The 15004-nt window shown below is 39.4% G+C and overlaps 1 protein-coding gene across 8 annotated transcripts in view; it reads right to left on the bottom strand.

The window, feature by feature from the left end:
* Nucleotides 1-3559: 3559 nt before the first annotated feature.
* The window catches only part of PLCH1 (phospholipase C eta 1), a 221236-nt gene continuing 209791 nt past the window's right edge, over nucleotides 3560-15004 (bottom strand). For 5 of the 8 annotated variants that reach the window (XM_045037407.1, XM_045037406.1, XM_045037405.1 and 2 more), the window contains 6 exons: nucleotides 14288-14372; nucleotides 11792-11938; nucleotides 11465-11544; nucleotides 9869-9928; nucleotides 9078-9432; nucleotides 3560-6748 (listed from right to left, as the gene is read on the bottom strand). In XM_045037407.1, coding sequence (XP_044893342.1) covers nucleotides 4668-6748; nucleotides 9078-9432; nucleotides 9869-9928; nucleotides 11465-11544; nucleotides 11792-11938; nucleotides 14288-14372 — 2808 coding nt within the window. In that variant the 3' untranslated portion in view covers nucleotides 3560-4667. The remainder of the gene's footprint in view (nucleotides 6749-9077; nucleotides 9433-9868; nucleotides 9929-11464; nucleotides 11545-11791; nucleotides 11939-14287; nucleotides 14373-15004) is intronic. The other 3 variants (XM_045037408.1, XM_045037410.1, XM_045037411.1) reach the window with 2 other exon arrangements.

Raw genomic sequence — 15004 nt, 5'->3', positions numbered from 1 at the left:
TCAAAAAACAAACAAATAGGGGCGCCTGGGTGGCGCAGTCGGTTAAGCGTCCGACTTCAGCCAGGTCACGATCTCGCGGTCCGTGGGTTCGAGCCCCGCGTCGGGCTCTGGGCTGATGGCTCGGAGCCTGGAGCCTGTTTCCGATTCTGTGTCTCCCTCTCTCTCTGCCCCTCTCCCGTTCATGCTCTGTCTCTCTCTGTCCCAAAAATAAATAAATGTTGAAAAAAAAAACAAATAAATAAATATTTAAAAAAGTAAATAAAGTTTATATGAAAATCAAAAGACTCAGAATAGCCAACTCAATATCGAAGAAGAAGAATAACACTAGCAAGGTTGTGGAGCAATGAGAACTCTCCTTCATTGCTGATAGGAATGCAAAATAGTACAGCCACTCTTGAAGACATTTTGGAAGTTTCTTACAAAACTAAATACATTCTTATGCCATAGGATCTAGTAATCATGTTCCTTGGTATTTATCAAAACGAATTGAAAACTTATGTCTATACAAAAACCTGCACACAGGTATTTATAGCAAATTCAATCATAATTGCTGAAACTTGGAAGCAACTAAGATGTCCTTCAGTAGGTGAATCAGTAAACTATGGTGCATCCAGACAATGGAATATTTTCAGCACTAAAAAGAAATGAGCTATTATACTCTGAAAAGACATGAAAGAAATTTAAATGCATATTACTAAGTGAAAGAAGCCTGTATGAATATGCTATATGATTCCAAGCATATGACATTATGAAAAAGGTAAAACTAATGGAGATGGTAAACAGATCATGGTTTCCAGGGTTTGCTGGAGGTAGGAATGAATAGGCAGAGCACAAAGGATTTTTAGGGCATTGAAACTATTCTGTATGATACTACAATGGTGCATACTTATCATTATACATTCATCAAAACATCAAGACTCTATAATGCCAAGCATGAACTCTAACGTGAACTACGAATTTTGGGTGATGATGTGCCAACATGGGTTATAAATTATAATAAATGTGATGTCAATAGTGGAGGAAGTTGTGCATATGGGGGAGGAGGGACAGAGAGTATACGGGAACTCTATCTCCTACTCAATTTTGCTGTGAATTTGAAACTCTTTAAAAGACAGTTCATTAATTTTTTAAAGTGCGGTATTCATGGATATCATATGTACAGCAACATAACTTTCTAATTCTTTCCTTCCATTTTCAACTACCATATGTAATAAGTTCCTAATTGTTTGGACATCTGGAACAAAACCAGTATATCATGTCTCAGCATTTCTACCAGCTTGTGACTCCCTAAACACAAGTCCCTATTGTCATAATACTAGTACCCAGATGAATGCCTAGCCCAGAGTAGATGTTAACTAAATGTTTATTAAAGGCTTCAGGAAAAGCAATGGTAGGGGAAAGAAAGGGGAAAGAAAACCATAGTAGGAGTTGCAGTAACCTTACTTGGCTATTTCCTACCCCCCCCCCATGACCTTGGGTAAATCACATGTCCATTGAGATTCATTTTCGGTATCTATAAAATGGAGATAACCTCCACTCCTTGTGAAATTGTAAGGACCAAATGAGATGCACCACCTATAAAAGTCTTTTTAAGTTGCAGAATGCTTTAAAAAAAATCAGCTACTCTTACTCATGACAAATGACTAGACAGATACTACATTAAAAGGGAAAGAAAAGGAAGAAAGGGCTGGATGGAAACAAGGAAATGAGAAAGTTAAAGGAAAACAAAGATATACTCAGTTATCACCATTCAAACTACTTGGAACAAGGTTCCGTACCTCTTCCTCCTTCCATGCACACAACAAACGGATACCAGACACATGCTTTCTTTCACATTTTCCTCATGTTCTCTTACTCACCAATTTTTCAAATGTTTACCAAATGCAAATAGGTACCAGGCCTTGAGCTAGGAAAAGGGCACAAGGCACAATCACAGTCCTCAGAGAGGTCTAAGTCTAGTGGAAGAAACAGACATGTGAACAAACTTATACAATGGAGTGGAATCAAAGCCCCCCACCTCCCACAAAACCCTAATGGGTTGGGTACAGGTAGGGGAAAGGAGATGACACAGAAAGCTCTCTAGGGGAAAGGATCCCCCAGGACACATCATGGAAAATGTAGTCAGCAAAGAAGGAAAGGGCATTCCAAGACAGAGGAGACTAGGCGGTGGAAACAGACAAGGGCATCAAATCAAAGAAGACCTTGTATGCAAGGCTATGGAAGCTTATTTCATATATGATGGGGATCCACTAAAGGGTTTGAAGATGGCTTGGTCAGATTTATATTAAGAAGCTTTACTTTCACCCTCTGTGGATATTGCTATTGCTGGAGACAACTCTCCCAGGCACCTGTTGCCGCTCAGCCTTGGAACAGTCTGTCTGGTCTCTAAGAAAGGAGTCAGATGAGAAACTTTGACACTTCACAGGGCTTGCTGTAGTCACACTTTGCAGAGACAGGGGGTGTCTTGCTAGTTCTCAAAAGAAAAAAAAATTGGAAAACTTGTTAATATATTGCTTGAGATTTTACTTGCTATGTGATTTCTTTGTGACTGAATGAGTCCTTGATCCATCCTCCAAACAAGTGAAATCCTAATCAGGAGTCTAATCTGAACACTGAAAGCTTGTAGTAAAAGTCAAGCATTATTGCTTCCTCTTCTTTATTAGCAGTCCCACATAGTATGTATGAATTTGCTCTCTCCTTTTTTTTCTTAAGTCCTATCAGGAGAAGAATACTACTTGTGTGGGTAACAGACGCACATGGTGCTGGGGGGTGGGTCTGATAACCCATCACTTGACATCAACTATTTATGTCACCACTAGACCACTTTGAAATAGGGTTAACATCCAAATGTAAACTCTTGGATTTTTTTTTTTTTATAAGAATACCAATTCCATCAAACAAGGCAGCTAACTTCTACCCCTTTGCAAGTGAATTTCAACAACTTTACATTATGTCAGTCTCTTTTAAGATAAGGGTACTTTAAAAACAAGCCAAGGTCTAAGGATACAACTTTGTAGGTTTCGAACCACCCCCCAAAAGACAAAAATATCTCAGGTTCATTAAGGGAATGAAATTGGGTCCCTCTCCCTTTCACCAGGACACAACTACCCCAACCAGCATCCCAGTGTTTGTCCAAAGAGAAGACCCTCAGCACTGGGGAAAAGTTCTGAGTTGGGGACTTAGGGCCATCAGGGTGCGATTGCTTTTCGCACCACTCTTTCCCCACACAACAAAGCTTCAAGTAGTCTGATTTGCTGAACCCAGCATCTTGCCTGTCCCCACGCCCAGGGCAGGATTTGGGAAGGATTATTTTTAAACTAGCAATAGCAACACAAATGCAAGAAACTCATTACATTTGATTTCTTTTCAAGTTACCTTACAAATATGGTCTTTAAAGGCATAATGAAAACACTCAGAGACATAAATTGCTGCTTAAACCTATCCCCTGTAGAAGCTATCTTCTGCTGTGAACAGATGAAAAGGAAAATATTTCTGAGTGCTCTGGGTCCCTTACTCAGCAGTCACATATGAGCTGCAACTGAAAAAAACACTCACCAAGTGTTTAAAAATCTGCTTTAATTACATTTCCATGAATTCCAAGAAGAACATCATTGCAGTTAATATTACAAAAAAGCAGAGAGGGACATCTGAACATGCAATAAAAAATGGATTCACAGTGAAAATAACGTATGTTGGTTCTAAAATATAGTTACGTGGCTCCGTGAAGGGAAAAGGTTTCTTCTAATTATCTACTTACTTGGATTTTATTATGAGAAAAATGTTTTGTTTTGTTTTGTTTTGTTTTTTTTTTTGCTCGACAGCTTTGGGGATGTTTTCAATCTGTGCTACAATTATTGTTAGCGTCTGACAGAAGTCCCTCGTTCTGAAAGCCATTATTTGCAGTCTATAATTTAATCAGAAAATTCAAAAGTACAACAAATAGCTTGGCAACTGTGTTCTTGTTACATACAAAGCCGTTAGCAAAAATATGTAACAAAATTTATGTAAAACAAACAATTTTGTCTCTATATACAGAAGTTTGTTTTCTCCCTCACACCCTCCCAGCCTACTCTAAAATGAGAGGGTGTGGGGGGAAGAGCTACCAATCTCCTTTGAACTCTTATTCTGCCTGGGGTAGAGAAATCTTAAAAGGTAGGGTAACTCTTTCAATCTTCTTTTAGCTGAGTTATAAAAATGAGTTTGGGCTTCTCAGCAAAGAAGGAAAACTAGGAATGATGATGATAGCTTTAAAATAAAGAATGTACCCCTTTGTCCTTTGCAAAGTTTCTTAACGAACTCAGCAATTTGAGAGTAAAACTGACTACATTTGTGACTGTGATCTGAGGACACAGAGCAAAGGGGGTGGTAAAGAAACGTACACACATCATAACCCAAGCCGCTGAGAACTGTCACACCTAGGGCATGCACATATTTCTTACTGACGGCATTTACACTTCGGGGAAGAGAGATCATATGCACATGGGAAATGTCACCCCAATCTATATACAAACACATAAGCAGGAAGAACATGTGGAGTCAAAGGGAGACCAAAGCACAAGTTTAAAAATACATTTTAAAATCATTTCAAAGCCAAGACCGTATTTACCGAAAACTCTGACAACTCTACGGAATACCTTGTAAACACTGAAAATGCAGCTTTACGTAATTCACAGTCTCAAAAGAAAATAAATTTCTGGTTTGTCATCACTGTTTGGCTCGGTCTGCAAAACAGAATTATCCGGACAAAACTGGTCGACGTAGCCAGGGCGCAAGGCTGCGCACGCCCCTTCGGGGATGCCGCGGCCCTCCGGGCCCCCAGCTTCGGTGCTCCTCAGATAGCCTGCGATGTAGGAGCCGGTGGAGTGCCGGTTGCCCGCAGGCAGGGGCGCTGACGGCTTGTTCCGAAGAACCACTCCTCCCGCGTGGCTGGGGTTTACACCTTTTTGCTTGTTGGCTTCCTGCTTTTCCTTGGCACGACTGGCAATATTGCGCACTCTGCTCTGACTTCTGGATGACAGCTTTCTGACCAGTGCCCTGGGGAACTGGTTGGCATCCTGCTTTGAGTAGAGCACTTGACAGCCCTCGTCCTGGTCAAAAGACACAAGCTTCCGCAGCTGCTCGGTCAGGGCGTCTATAGGCTCTAAGGACTTTGTCTTCACAGTCACACCCTTCTTGTCTCTAATGCCAGTTGTAACAAAGCTCTTACTGATACACTGGTACTTGCTTTCGAAGTTGCAGGCAATGTCCTCTGACGTTAGGTCCCCCAGACTTTTGGATTTGCAAGGACTGGGCAGCTTCAGAGCAGGCAGGGGAGGATGTGTGGGCTGCTTGGGGGCGGGGGCATGCGTGGCTTCATCACTAGACAGGGGCACACAGGTCTGGTTCGTTTTTGCATTGGAATTTGAGCAGGTGTTATGCATAAAACCAGCACCCTGATAGGCTAGACAGGAAATGCTTTGATTTTTGACATCTTGAATATTGTTGAAGATTTCAGAGACAGAAGAGTGGACAGTCTCTTTACAGTAGCCATTTCTCAAACCTCTTTGAAAATGTTCCACCACATCCTGACCGTACTTCAGTTTTAAAGGAGAATCAAGGTGACTTGTGTCCTCTCTTCTATATTCATAGGCTGTTATAGACAGGTTTTCTGAGTCCTCATCCATTTCCACGAGACTGCTCTCTCCAGAATTTAAACAGAGAGTGGCATCGGCTATTACATCTTCCAGCGTCGAGTCCGTGCAAGTGGCAGGGCCGTGGTTCTTTAGCATTTCCCAGTCTTTTCCATGGTTGGGACTTTTTGGTAACTGGCAGTGAGAAGTGTTAGAGGACCCAGGAAGGCTGTTTTCCACAGCCCCCGTCTCGGCCTTACCAGAAAGTTTGTCATCTGGTTTGGTTTTAGAGACAGGAGTGCAGGTAGTTTCGCAAACTGTGTGTGTGGAGTGTTTGGAAGTCTCGGGACTTGAGAAAGCAATTGGCTCAGGAGATGAGCACAGGAAGGATGACCTAGGTTTTCCCATGGAAAAGTCATGCCTGAAAGGCAATTTTCCATCCAAGGGGGGCAAGGGAGAATGACGTGACACGGCACTGGCACCATGGACGTGAGAAACGACTGTGAGGTTTGCCTCATCACTGGCCTCCTCACACTGGCCAATCAGGGCAGAGATGGAACTGCCCGGCTCGCTCTCATTCGTTAAAGTGACATCGTCAATAAGATGGGAAATTTCACTCTCCTGCAGAACGGCAGTGGAACGTGAGTCAGGTATGTCAGAACAGAGCGTAGAGACGTCTGACAACGAAAAGGATGTTGCAGCTCGGCCCTTACCCCAGTGACCTTCCAAGTTCTTAATCTCCAAATTGCTTTGAGAGAAAATGCTTCCTGGCAACGTGCTTTTCTCTTCCACAGAGCCCCCCACATTGCCACTTTCCTTGGTTTTCACACCACACAGACCTTGTGTTGGAGTAACGGCAGGATCAAGAACCAAACGCTGCCGCGGGGAGAGGGATTGGCTGGGGCATTCATGTTCCCGGCAATCACTTGACACGTTTGCTTTGGCTCTCCCACCCTTAGGACCTGGCACTCCCCACGGTTCTCCCGTGATTGCCATGCTGGCAACAGACGTGATGGAGTTGCCTTGGCTGATGTCTTTGTGTAGGAGAGCGCTAGAGGAAGAGGACAACTTTCTGTTGAAATTTGGAAAATGTTGGTCTTTTACACTTGCCTTCCCTTTTCTTCCATCCTTATCTTCTGCTGAATGAAACAAAGAACATTTTAGGTAACATGTATCGCTTTTTATAGACCCTGCAAACACTCATGTTTGTCTTCAGACAGACAAATGGAGAATGCAGATCTGTTACATCGTGACAGAATATAGTTATGGATTGCAGAGGTTTGTAACAAAGTGTCTGTGTGATGAATAAATGGTAAACTATATAGGAATTTCACTGAAGCTTCCCTTTGAGTATCTATTACATCAGCTAAGGATGTAATATTCATTGTCAAAAAAAAATGTCAATGAGTTACCATACTTTTACAGTGAGGATTACCTTAAGTTGTTTCCTATTCAGATTTGTACTACACAGAAGCATGGCAATAAAAATAGAACAAGACAGTTCTGTTAAACGAAGTACTGTGGTACCTGTAAGCAAGATACTATAAGCTTTCAAAGTTACACATGTATTAGTAAAAATCACAAATCATATTATTTTAAAAAACATCTTGGCAAAACAGCTACTTTAATCAGGTTCTGAAGCAGGTTACAAGGTACAATAAATGTATTAAAATACCAGTATCTATTTGAGGTGTAAAATTAAAGACTTGGTCACCAATTCTATGCTGGTGCTAATATCTAATTTTTTGTTAATCATATTTTTGTTTTTAATACACAAATTTCATACTGCATTTTCCCCTAAAAGAGGCAGTAAAATATTGGGCACCGTATGGAAAGCTATAAAAACACAAAATTCACAATACTTTGGGCTACTCCATCATGCTTAGGATAATGCTAAGATAATATCAAATGTTCAATTATCCTTGATCTAATTAATAGCTTTTTTTAATGCTTTCAGTCAGGATATATAAAAAAGAAGAATTTATTTAACTTACCAAATACCTTCCTAACTAAAGAAAAATCCATCATAAAAAGTTTGATAAACCCAAAAATTATCAAGGGAAAAATTAAATACCCTATGATGTTACCACTCAGAGATAGCTACTGTAACCTTCTTTAGAGGGACAAAATTATATACAGAATTTTGTATACTGCATTTTCTCCACTTTTTTTTTTCTCCATTATAACTTGAATCATTGCATGGCTATGTTTGTTCAATTGTTACCATAAGTCTCATATAATATACATGAAAATGACAAACCTATATAGCTGTTAAAGGGAGGATACACACACCAACTAAATATTGCTTTCTGGGTTAACCAGTACTGATTTCTATTGAGTACAGATTTATCTTCCCCCAAAATGGGGTTTTGAAATAAACCTTAAAGTATGTATTTCATCTCTTCTCTGACACTGCTCCTAGCAAAATTTCAAACCTTTAAATTCTCTTTTTCTCTTCAAATAAGCCATTCAAAAATTCATTTGTTCCCTTAGAATATCTTATAATAAAAATCCACATAAGCAAAATGAAGTTTGTGAGAAAAGAGAAGACTGAAATTAGATTGATTGATAACAGGAGTATTTTCCTAAAGTAAATAGGTATCACATCATATTTGTCTGACAGGATTCTGATTTAATTAAAACTCTTGTTGCAGAGACATCAAATGGACAGTTTTGGTGCTTAAATTACCAAGAGCGGGGGAAGGAGTCACTGACACAATTCAGGAGCTCTTTGGTACCGTGCAAAGCAGGCATCATTCTTTATCAAGTTCTTGATATGAATGAAAAAGCATTATGCTCAGATTAAGAAAAAGATGGGTAATGCTTGGTCCCTATGCTTGAGGAGCCTATAACCGGACAGGAACCATGGACATGCTTCCTTCCCTGCCAGTATCTGGGGATCAAGGAAATGAGACCACAGGAAAATATCACCTGAGCTACCTCTTGAAGAAGCAAAGATTTCTCAAGTAAAGAAGACGGCTTGCTGTTAACATCTGGCTTTACTTCATTCTCCATAAACATTTCCAATCATGGAAATGTGTTATACATTGGGGGAAGAAATGCAACTACAGTTAACCTCAGAAGAATCACTATGATTCTATTTAACCTCAGAACCATCAGTAACATTTGTACCCACTTGGTAAAACAAGATCTCTGCTCCTATTTCGCAGGTTTCACCTCCCTGCACGGCACCTCGCAGACCCACGGGCTCTGTACCATCACACCTGATCGTTCCCCTATCAATTACAAACTTCGATGTGATTCTAAGGCTTTAGGTGACTAGAAAATAGCTCTTCTACCGCCCTCTTCCCAAAGTTTAAAATCCTGTCTAAAGGTAACATTAAAAATGACTTATTTTTTAGTATATTTTTACTTTGACTATAAAATGTCAACCAGGTCCTAATGGTAACCAGGGACCAGAATATGGGTTCAAAGGATTTATTCTTAGAGAAACGTAAAGCATCTTACCCAGGGAGCTTTCTTTTCCGTCAGTGTCCTTTGCTGTTTCAGATACAGGTAGGGACAAAGCCCCCAGCAGACTTTTGTCAACAGGCATAGAGACAGGGCGCTCTTGCAGACTCCGTGTGGTCCTCCTCAGGACACCATCCTGATCTCTCGCAGCCTCAGACACAGAATCCTTTATCTCTACCATTTCTTGGAAGCCCATTTTGCTCTTTTTTCTGCCTTTGGCTGGAGCACTGGCGGTGCGTCGCAGAATTCTATCTCCAATTGATCGTTTCCGAACATAATGGGAATTGTTTTCCGAAGAACCGTGCCTGGGATTCTTATTGAACAATCCCTTCAGACCTTGGAGCTGTCTGTTCTGAAGACACAAAAGAATGAAGCGCAAGTTAAGCAAATCCCATTGTGGCAACCGCTTGCCTTTGACATGACAGCTCCATGAAAAATGAACACAAAACAAAATTTTACAGCCATTGAAGTATATTCAAACCAAGAAAATGGCAGCTCACAGCATGTCTACACAACACCATGCAAGTCTTATTGACCTTACTTTGTGAGGAGGCAGCCTTCCATTTTCACAACCAAGCTACCCAGAAGTTTCCTACCCAGAGATGATGAGGTGATAGGAAAAGTTTCCACACTTAATAGACTGTTATGAACTTCGGCCGCCTTAAAGCAACAGATGCATGTTTCAAAGTGGTAAGCAGGAAATGGAGTGATATGAGAGAGCATGCTGCCATAACCATTTAAAAAGAAAAATGTGTCGGCAAGAACAAAGCACCATGCTGAGAAACTACCTTTGTAGCTCCTAGAAAGTGCAATATAGTATAACTGGGGTTGAGTATTAAAGGACTCCACTGCAAGGGAAAAAAACAAAACACAACAAAACACAATTTGGGCTCATTCAAGAAAAGTGGCACAAGTAAAAACCAAGGAGAAGAATAAAAATGCTTCTATAAACCCTTTCTTCCACTTTCGGCGAGTGTTAGTCACAGGTTCATTCGTTGCTCAGCTCGTCACCTCCGCATTGTGGATTATGTATCCCAACCCAAATACACCTTGAAAGTAATATACAATGTGACTGGAGGAAGACATCTGTGTAGGAACATGGAAATCCTATGGAACACTTTCTTTTTCACATTTTCATTTATTTCTGGTTCAAGTTTTAGACGAACTCTGAATTTTATTGTTTCCCTCAAGCCTGATACATGCTAGAGATCCTACTACTTTCTTAACCCGGGATTCCTAGAAATTCAAGCATCATTTTCTAACGTTTACATTTGTGTGCAATTGTGCCAGAGGAAGCATTCCAACAAACAGCATGGGCAGAAACCAAGGATTAAACACAGAACATCACAGAATAAAACTTCACTACTCTTGGAAATTACAATCCTCAGTGCCCCTCCCATACCAGCCGATGTACAGCTAAACATTATACCCTCTAATTCAGCCTGAATTGGTCCACTCCCTGGAATTTGGCTTGTAGTTATAACAGTATTAATATTAACCAACATTTTTGAACATTTACTATACGGTAGGCAGCTTTCTAAGGATAAGGATAGCGTATTGACGAGGTAGGTACTATTTTTACCCTACATTTAGAGCTGAGGAAGATAAGGCACAGAGAATATATCGAAGTCTACAGGAGACTTTCTAATAAAGAACACTGGACATTCCAAGGTGCTAGTCAATGCTCTTACAGTCCCTCCAAATCACATCTGGTCCTGGAAATTCATTCTAGTGGCCAAATCCCCAATTACTTGGTGTGCCTACAGGATAGCCCATTGATTTGTAAACCTCAAGTGAGCTGTGTACTGAAGAGAACAGCACGAGGAGAAAAATAGGTGACACTTTTATAGTCTATTTCTTAAAAGAAAGAGTCCTTATAAAGTCCTTAAAATTCCCGTGGGTGGGGAGTTTTAGGTTTTCAGTTAAAAACAAAGGCACCAAATGAGCACCTCCTGCCTAGAACTGGCTAGAATCACAGTCTGGTTAGTACTCGTAATTCATCAAACATCTGAGACACTACATTTCCTGCTGCAGCCAGCTAGGTCCTCTTAAGTATTTAAATAAAATTTAACGTTTAACTATATATTTATTGTTTTAGTGAAACAAATGATCATCTGAGAGAAGAGCAGTTTTTTCATAAGCCCAGAGAGCCCCCCTGGTTGGAAGCAATGAGTACACACCCCAGAACAATGGAAGGAACACATGTGGATCAAGATGGGACCTGATAGGATAGCACACTGGGCTCGCTAGGCTTCTCAATAGTTGTCTGCTAAAGAACAGTTTTGTCAAGATGTATGTTCCTTTTAAGCAATCAGTCAAAAAATAAGTTTGTTAAGGACCGCATTGTTGTTGCATGTGGCTTTAAGCACTACAGTCTTTCTCACCTTTCCATAGATTTCATTGATTGTTATGTGGACAAATATGGATGCTTCTGTCAGTCCTTCCAAATAGACATGCCGGTAGCCTGATAAAAGCAGAGAAAACAGTTTCTTTTTACTTGAACTTACATTTGGCTTTCCCATTGGGGCAACTGAATTAAGTATTTGACTTTACTATAATTCTTTACATTTCATAAAACATGTCAACACTCATATAATACATGGTTTATATACCATATATGCCATATGTTGTGTATATCACATATCATATATTAAGTTTTCCAAAGAAAACTGAATGGTCAGCCTAGAAAGGAAAAGCCAGCCTATACCTACCCGGCACTAAGCTGCTGAAGGTCACGGTTCTTTGTCCAACAAAGTCTCGTCCAATCGGATCATGATCCCACACAAGGAACCGAACCAAAGCTATTTCTGGCATGTGTACTGTAAATGTCAGGGTTTCTTCCCACACAGGGTTAAATCCTCAGAGAAATAGGAAGAGAAAAATTAGAAAAGCAAAAGGCTTGACTAAAAATGAATTGGCAGCATCGCCTGCAAAGCAGACTGAAAATTGCTTGCGATGGTTATTAAACTCGTGAAGATGACCAAGCCACTCCAGGATGCCTTCCTGAAATAAAGCCTTGGAATTTGCCCCATTGCCAGAAAATAATTGGTAGGAAAATTGCCTTTAAATGATTACATCAATTCTAATAATCTTTGATGCCAAATTGCATTATAGGACAAGTTCCTTTAGGCAATTTCAGAATGCTTCAGTAAGCTCAAAAAGTACCTTTAGTAGTGGTCTAAGAATAATGTTTTAGGAAAAAAAAAAAGAAAAAAGGAAAAAGAAAGAAAGAAAGAAAGAAAGAAAGAAAGAAAGAAAGAAAGAAAGAAAGAAAGAAAGAGAAAGAGAAAGAGATACTTTGCCAAATATAATCATGCTTCTCACCCACAAAAGATTCTGCTACTATAATAATCACCAGCAAACATTTTATAAGGTCCTGTGCAGGTTCCAATGCCACTGTACATATGGCATCTTACTTAATTCTTATGGCAATCCTCTAAGGATGGCAAGACAGGGTTTTGGGTTTTTTCTAATTCAGAAAAAATACATACTATTTTTCAAAACTACACAACTTTTTTAAATTACACAAGTTATAAATGCTTTTTTTAAGGTAAGAAATGTAAGTATTTATAAGTCATTTTGCAGTTGAGAAAATTGATATTCCGAGAAAAGAATACACCTAAAGTCACACTAGTTACAGAGCTGAATTAGACTACACCCTATTGTTTTCCAGTGGCTTCTCATGAAGCTAGACCTTAATACATGAAAGATATATTTTCATAGCCATTGAAAATAAATAGAAAGGTATATAATTCAACTCATATTCTCAAAGTAAAAATACACTTATTTCTTGATAAAATTTTCTCAGACAAAATAATTATATAAACTGCTAAAAATTCAAATACTCTGTAAATTTGTTTCTCTTTTCTAAAAATGCAAATAAGTTTTATCAAATACAGCAGTCAGGAGGTATCAGCCACCTGACCCTATTAAATGCCTCAGGTAAGGAAATAATTATGGACTGAAATCACTGAGATACCCCTCCTGAACAAGAGAAGAGATTATGTTTTTGTTAACTTAGTAATGACCTCTCAATTACTTCTGAGACTAAAACAAAAACAAAAACAAAAACCAGAAAAAAAACACACCACCAATGGGCATTGGTAGGAAAATGCAATATAGGAAGTTTGCTTCCTTTAAGCATGTCATTTCCTAAAGTCATAGGCTTATGCTATTCTTGAATCCCCAAATTCCTTTCCTTAAACTAGAAAATACCTAGGGTCTCACTATGAACCTCTAATTTCCTGAATGTTTTGAGCATTGAGGTTTAGAGTTCAAGTATTAATGACTAGAGACTGAAAGAAAATAGGTATGCCACAATGTTTGTCAAATATATGAACAAACCCCATTTAAGAAGATTACCAAGAAAAAGACATGAGGCTTGGGTAAAGAAAGCTTTGTTTTACATCATGACCAGAATACAAGAATGCTGCCAATAGACCAGATGCACATATCAAGAAGTCAACTTGCCAGTGCATGCTGCACTTGCCTTTAGAGTTTTACATGCTCCAGAAAAAGAATGAAAAATCATCAAGACATGTAGGCTTCATGAATAAGAGCTTTGAAGCAACTATGTCATGAAAACACAGAGGCATTTTCCTAATTTTCAACCCAGCCCTTTAAAATAACATTTATTCTCTTCATTAGGGAAAACACACACACACACACACACACACACACACACACACACACACACAATTTGCTTCAAAAGCAAAGAATTTAGGAGCCTAGATTACAGCATCCACCAGAACATACCATGCACCAAACCCACATTTACTCAGTTTTATGTGTTTAAAAGATTTTAACATAAAATTCAGATGGCAGTTACAAATTTTAGGGATCTGTTTCTTTCCCACATAGATATATTTTTCTTTTTCAGTACAAATTTTATTTTTAGAGCTTCTTGATAAAAAGTAAACAGATTATGAGGGCACCTGGGTGGCTCAGTCAGTTAAGCGCCCGACTTCAGCTCAGGTCAATGATCTCGCAGTTTGAGCTCCTTGTCAGGCTCTGTGCTGACAGCTCAGAGCCTCGAGCCTGCTTCTGATTCTGTTTCCGTCTCTCTCTGCACCGCAGCCACCCACCCACCCCCGCCCCCACCCCCACTTGGACTCTCTCTCTCAAAATAAATAAATAAATAAATAAATAACCAACCAACCAACCAACCAACCATTAAAAAAAGAAAAGCAAACAGATTATCATCTTACCATTGTCATCTACTACGCGAGTTTGATCTTTACAGCAGTCTACTGGCAATCCAATAATTTCAACTTCAACAAAAGGATCAATGATCTACGTAAATAAAGAGAGTATTATTACAACTGATACATTTCTACGTGTGTGTTAATTGAGAATATTGGCCACATTTCAACAGCAAACCATTTTATTAGGTGCTTACTAAGAAAGAGAAACTGAACGACAGATTTAGATATATGAAACATAACTAGAAGATTAAATTTTTGTTTGCCAGTATTTACTGATGCTACACAAATTTTATCCAATGAACCCACAAGTCCAGTTCAAGGTATATACCCAACAGAAATGAGACCTTTTGTCCATGCTCAGAGCAGCCATATTCATAATAGTCACACATTGGAAACAACCTACATGTGTATCATGAGTAGGAGGGATGAATTGTGGACTATTCATTTAATGACTATCATACAACAATGAAAAAGAAAAAGTTCTGGTACAGAGACATAATGTTGAGCAATTCAGACATAGAAGAGAATATACTAGGGGTGCCTAGCTGGCTCAGTTGGAAGAGCTTGAAACTCTTGATCTCAGGGTCGTGAGCTTGAGCCCCACAGTGGGTATAGAGATTACTTAAAAAATAAAATCTTAAAAAAAAAAAGGAGTACATACTGTAAGAGTCCATTTACATACAAGTTGAGCATAGCACAATTAATCTGTTGTGATAGGGG

The sequence above is a fragment of the Felis catus genome, chromosome C2, assembly GCF_018350175.1.
Source record: "Felis catus isolate Fca126 chromosome C2, F.catus_Fca126_mat1.0, whole genome shotgun sequence".
NCBI classification, from domain to species: Eukaryota; Metazoa; Chordata; class Mammalia; order Carnivora; family Felidae; genus Felis; species Felis catus.
Note: the sequence above shows the minus strand (reverse complement) of the source record. Positions and strands in the feature narration are given on the sequence as shown.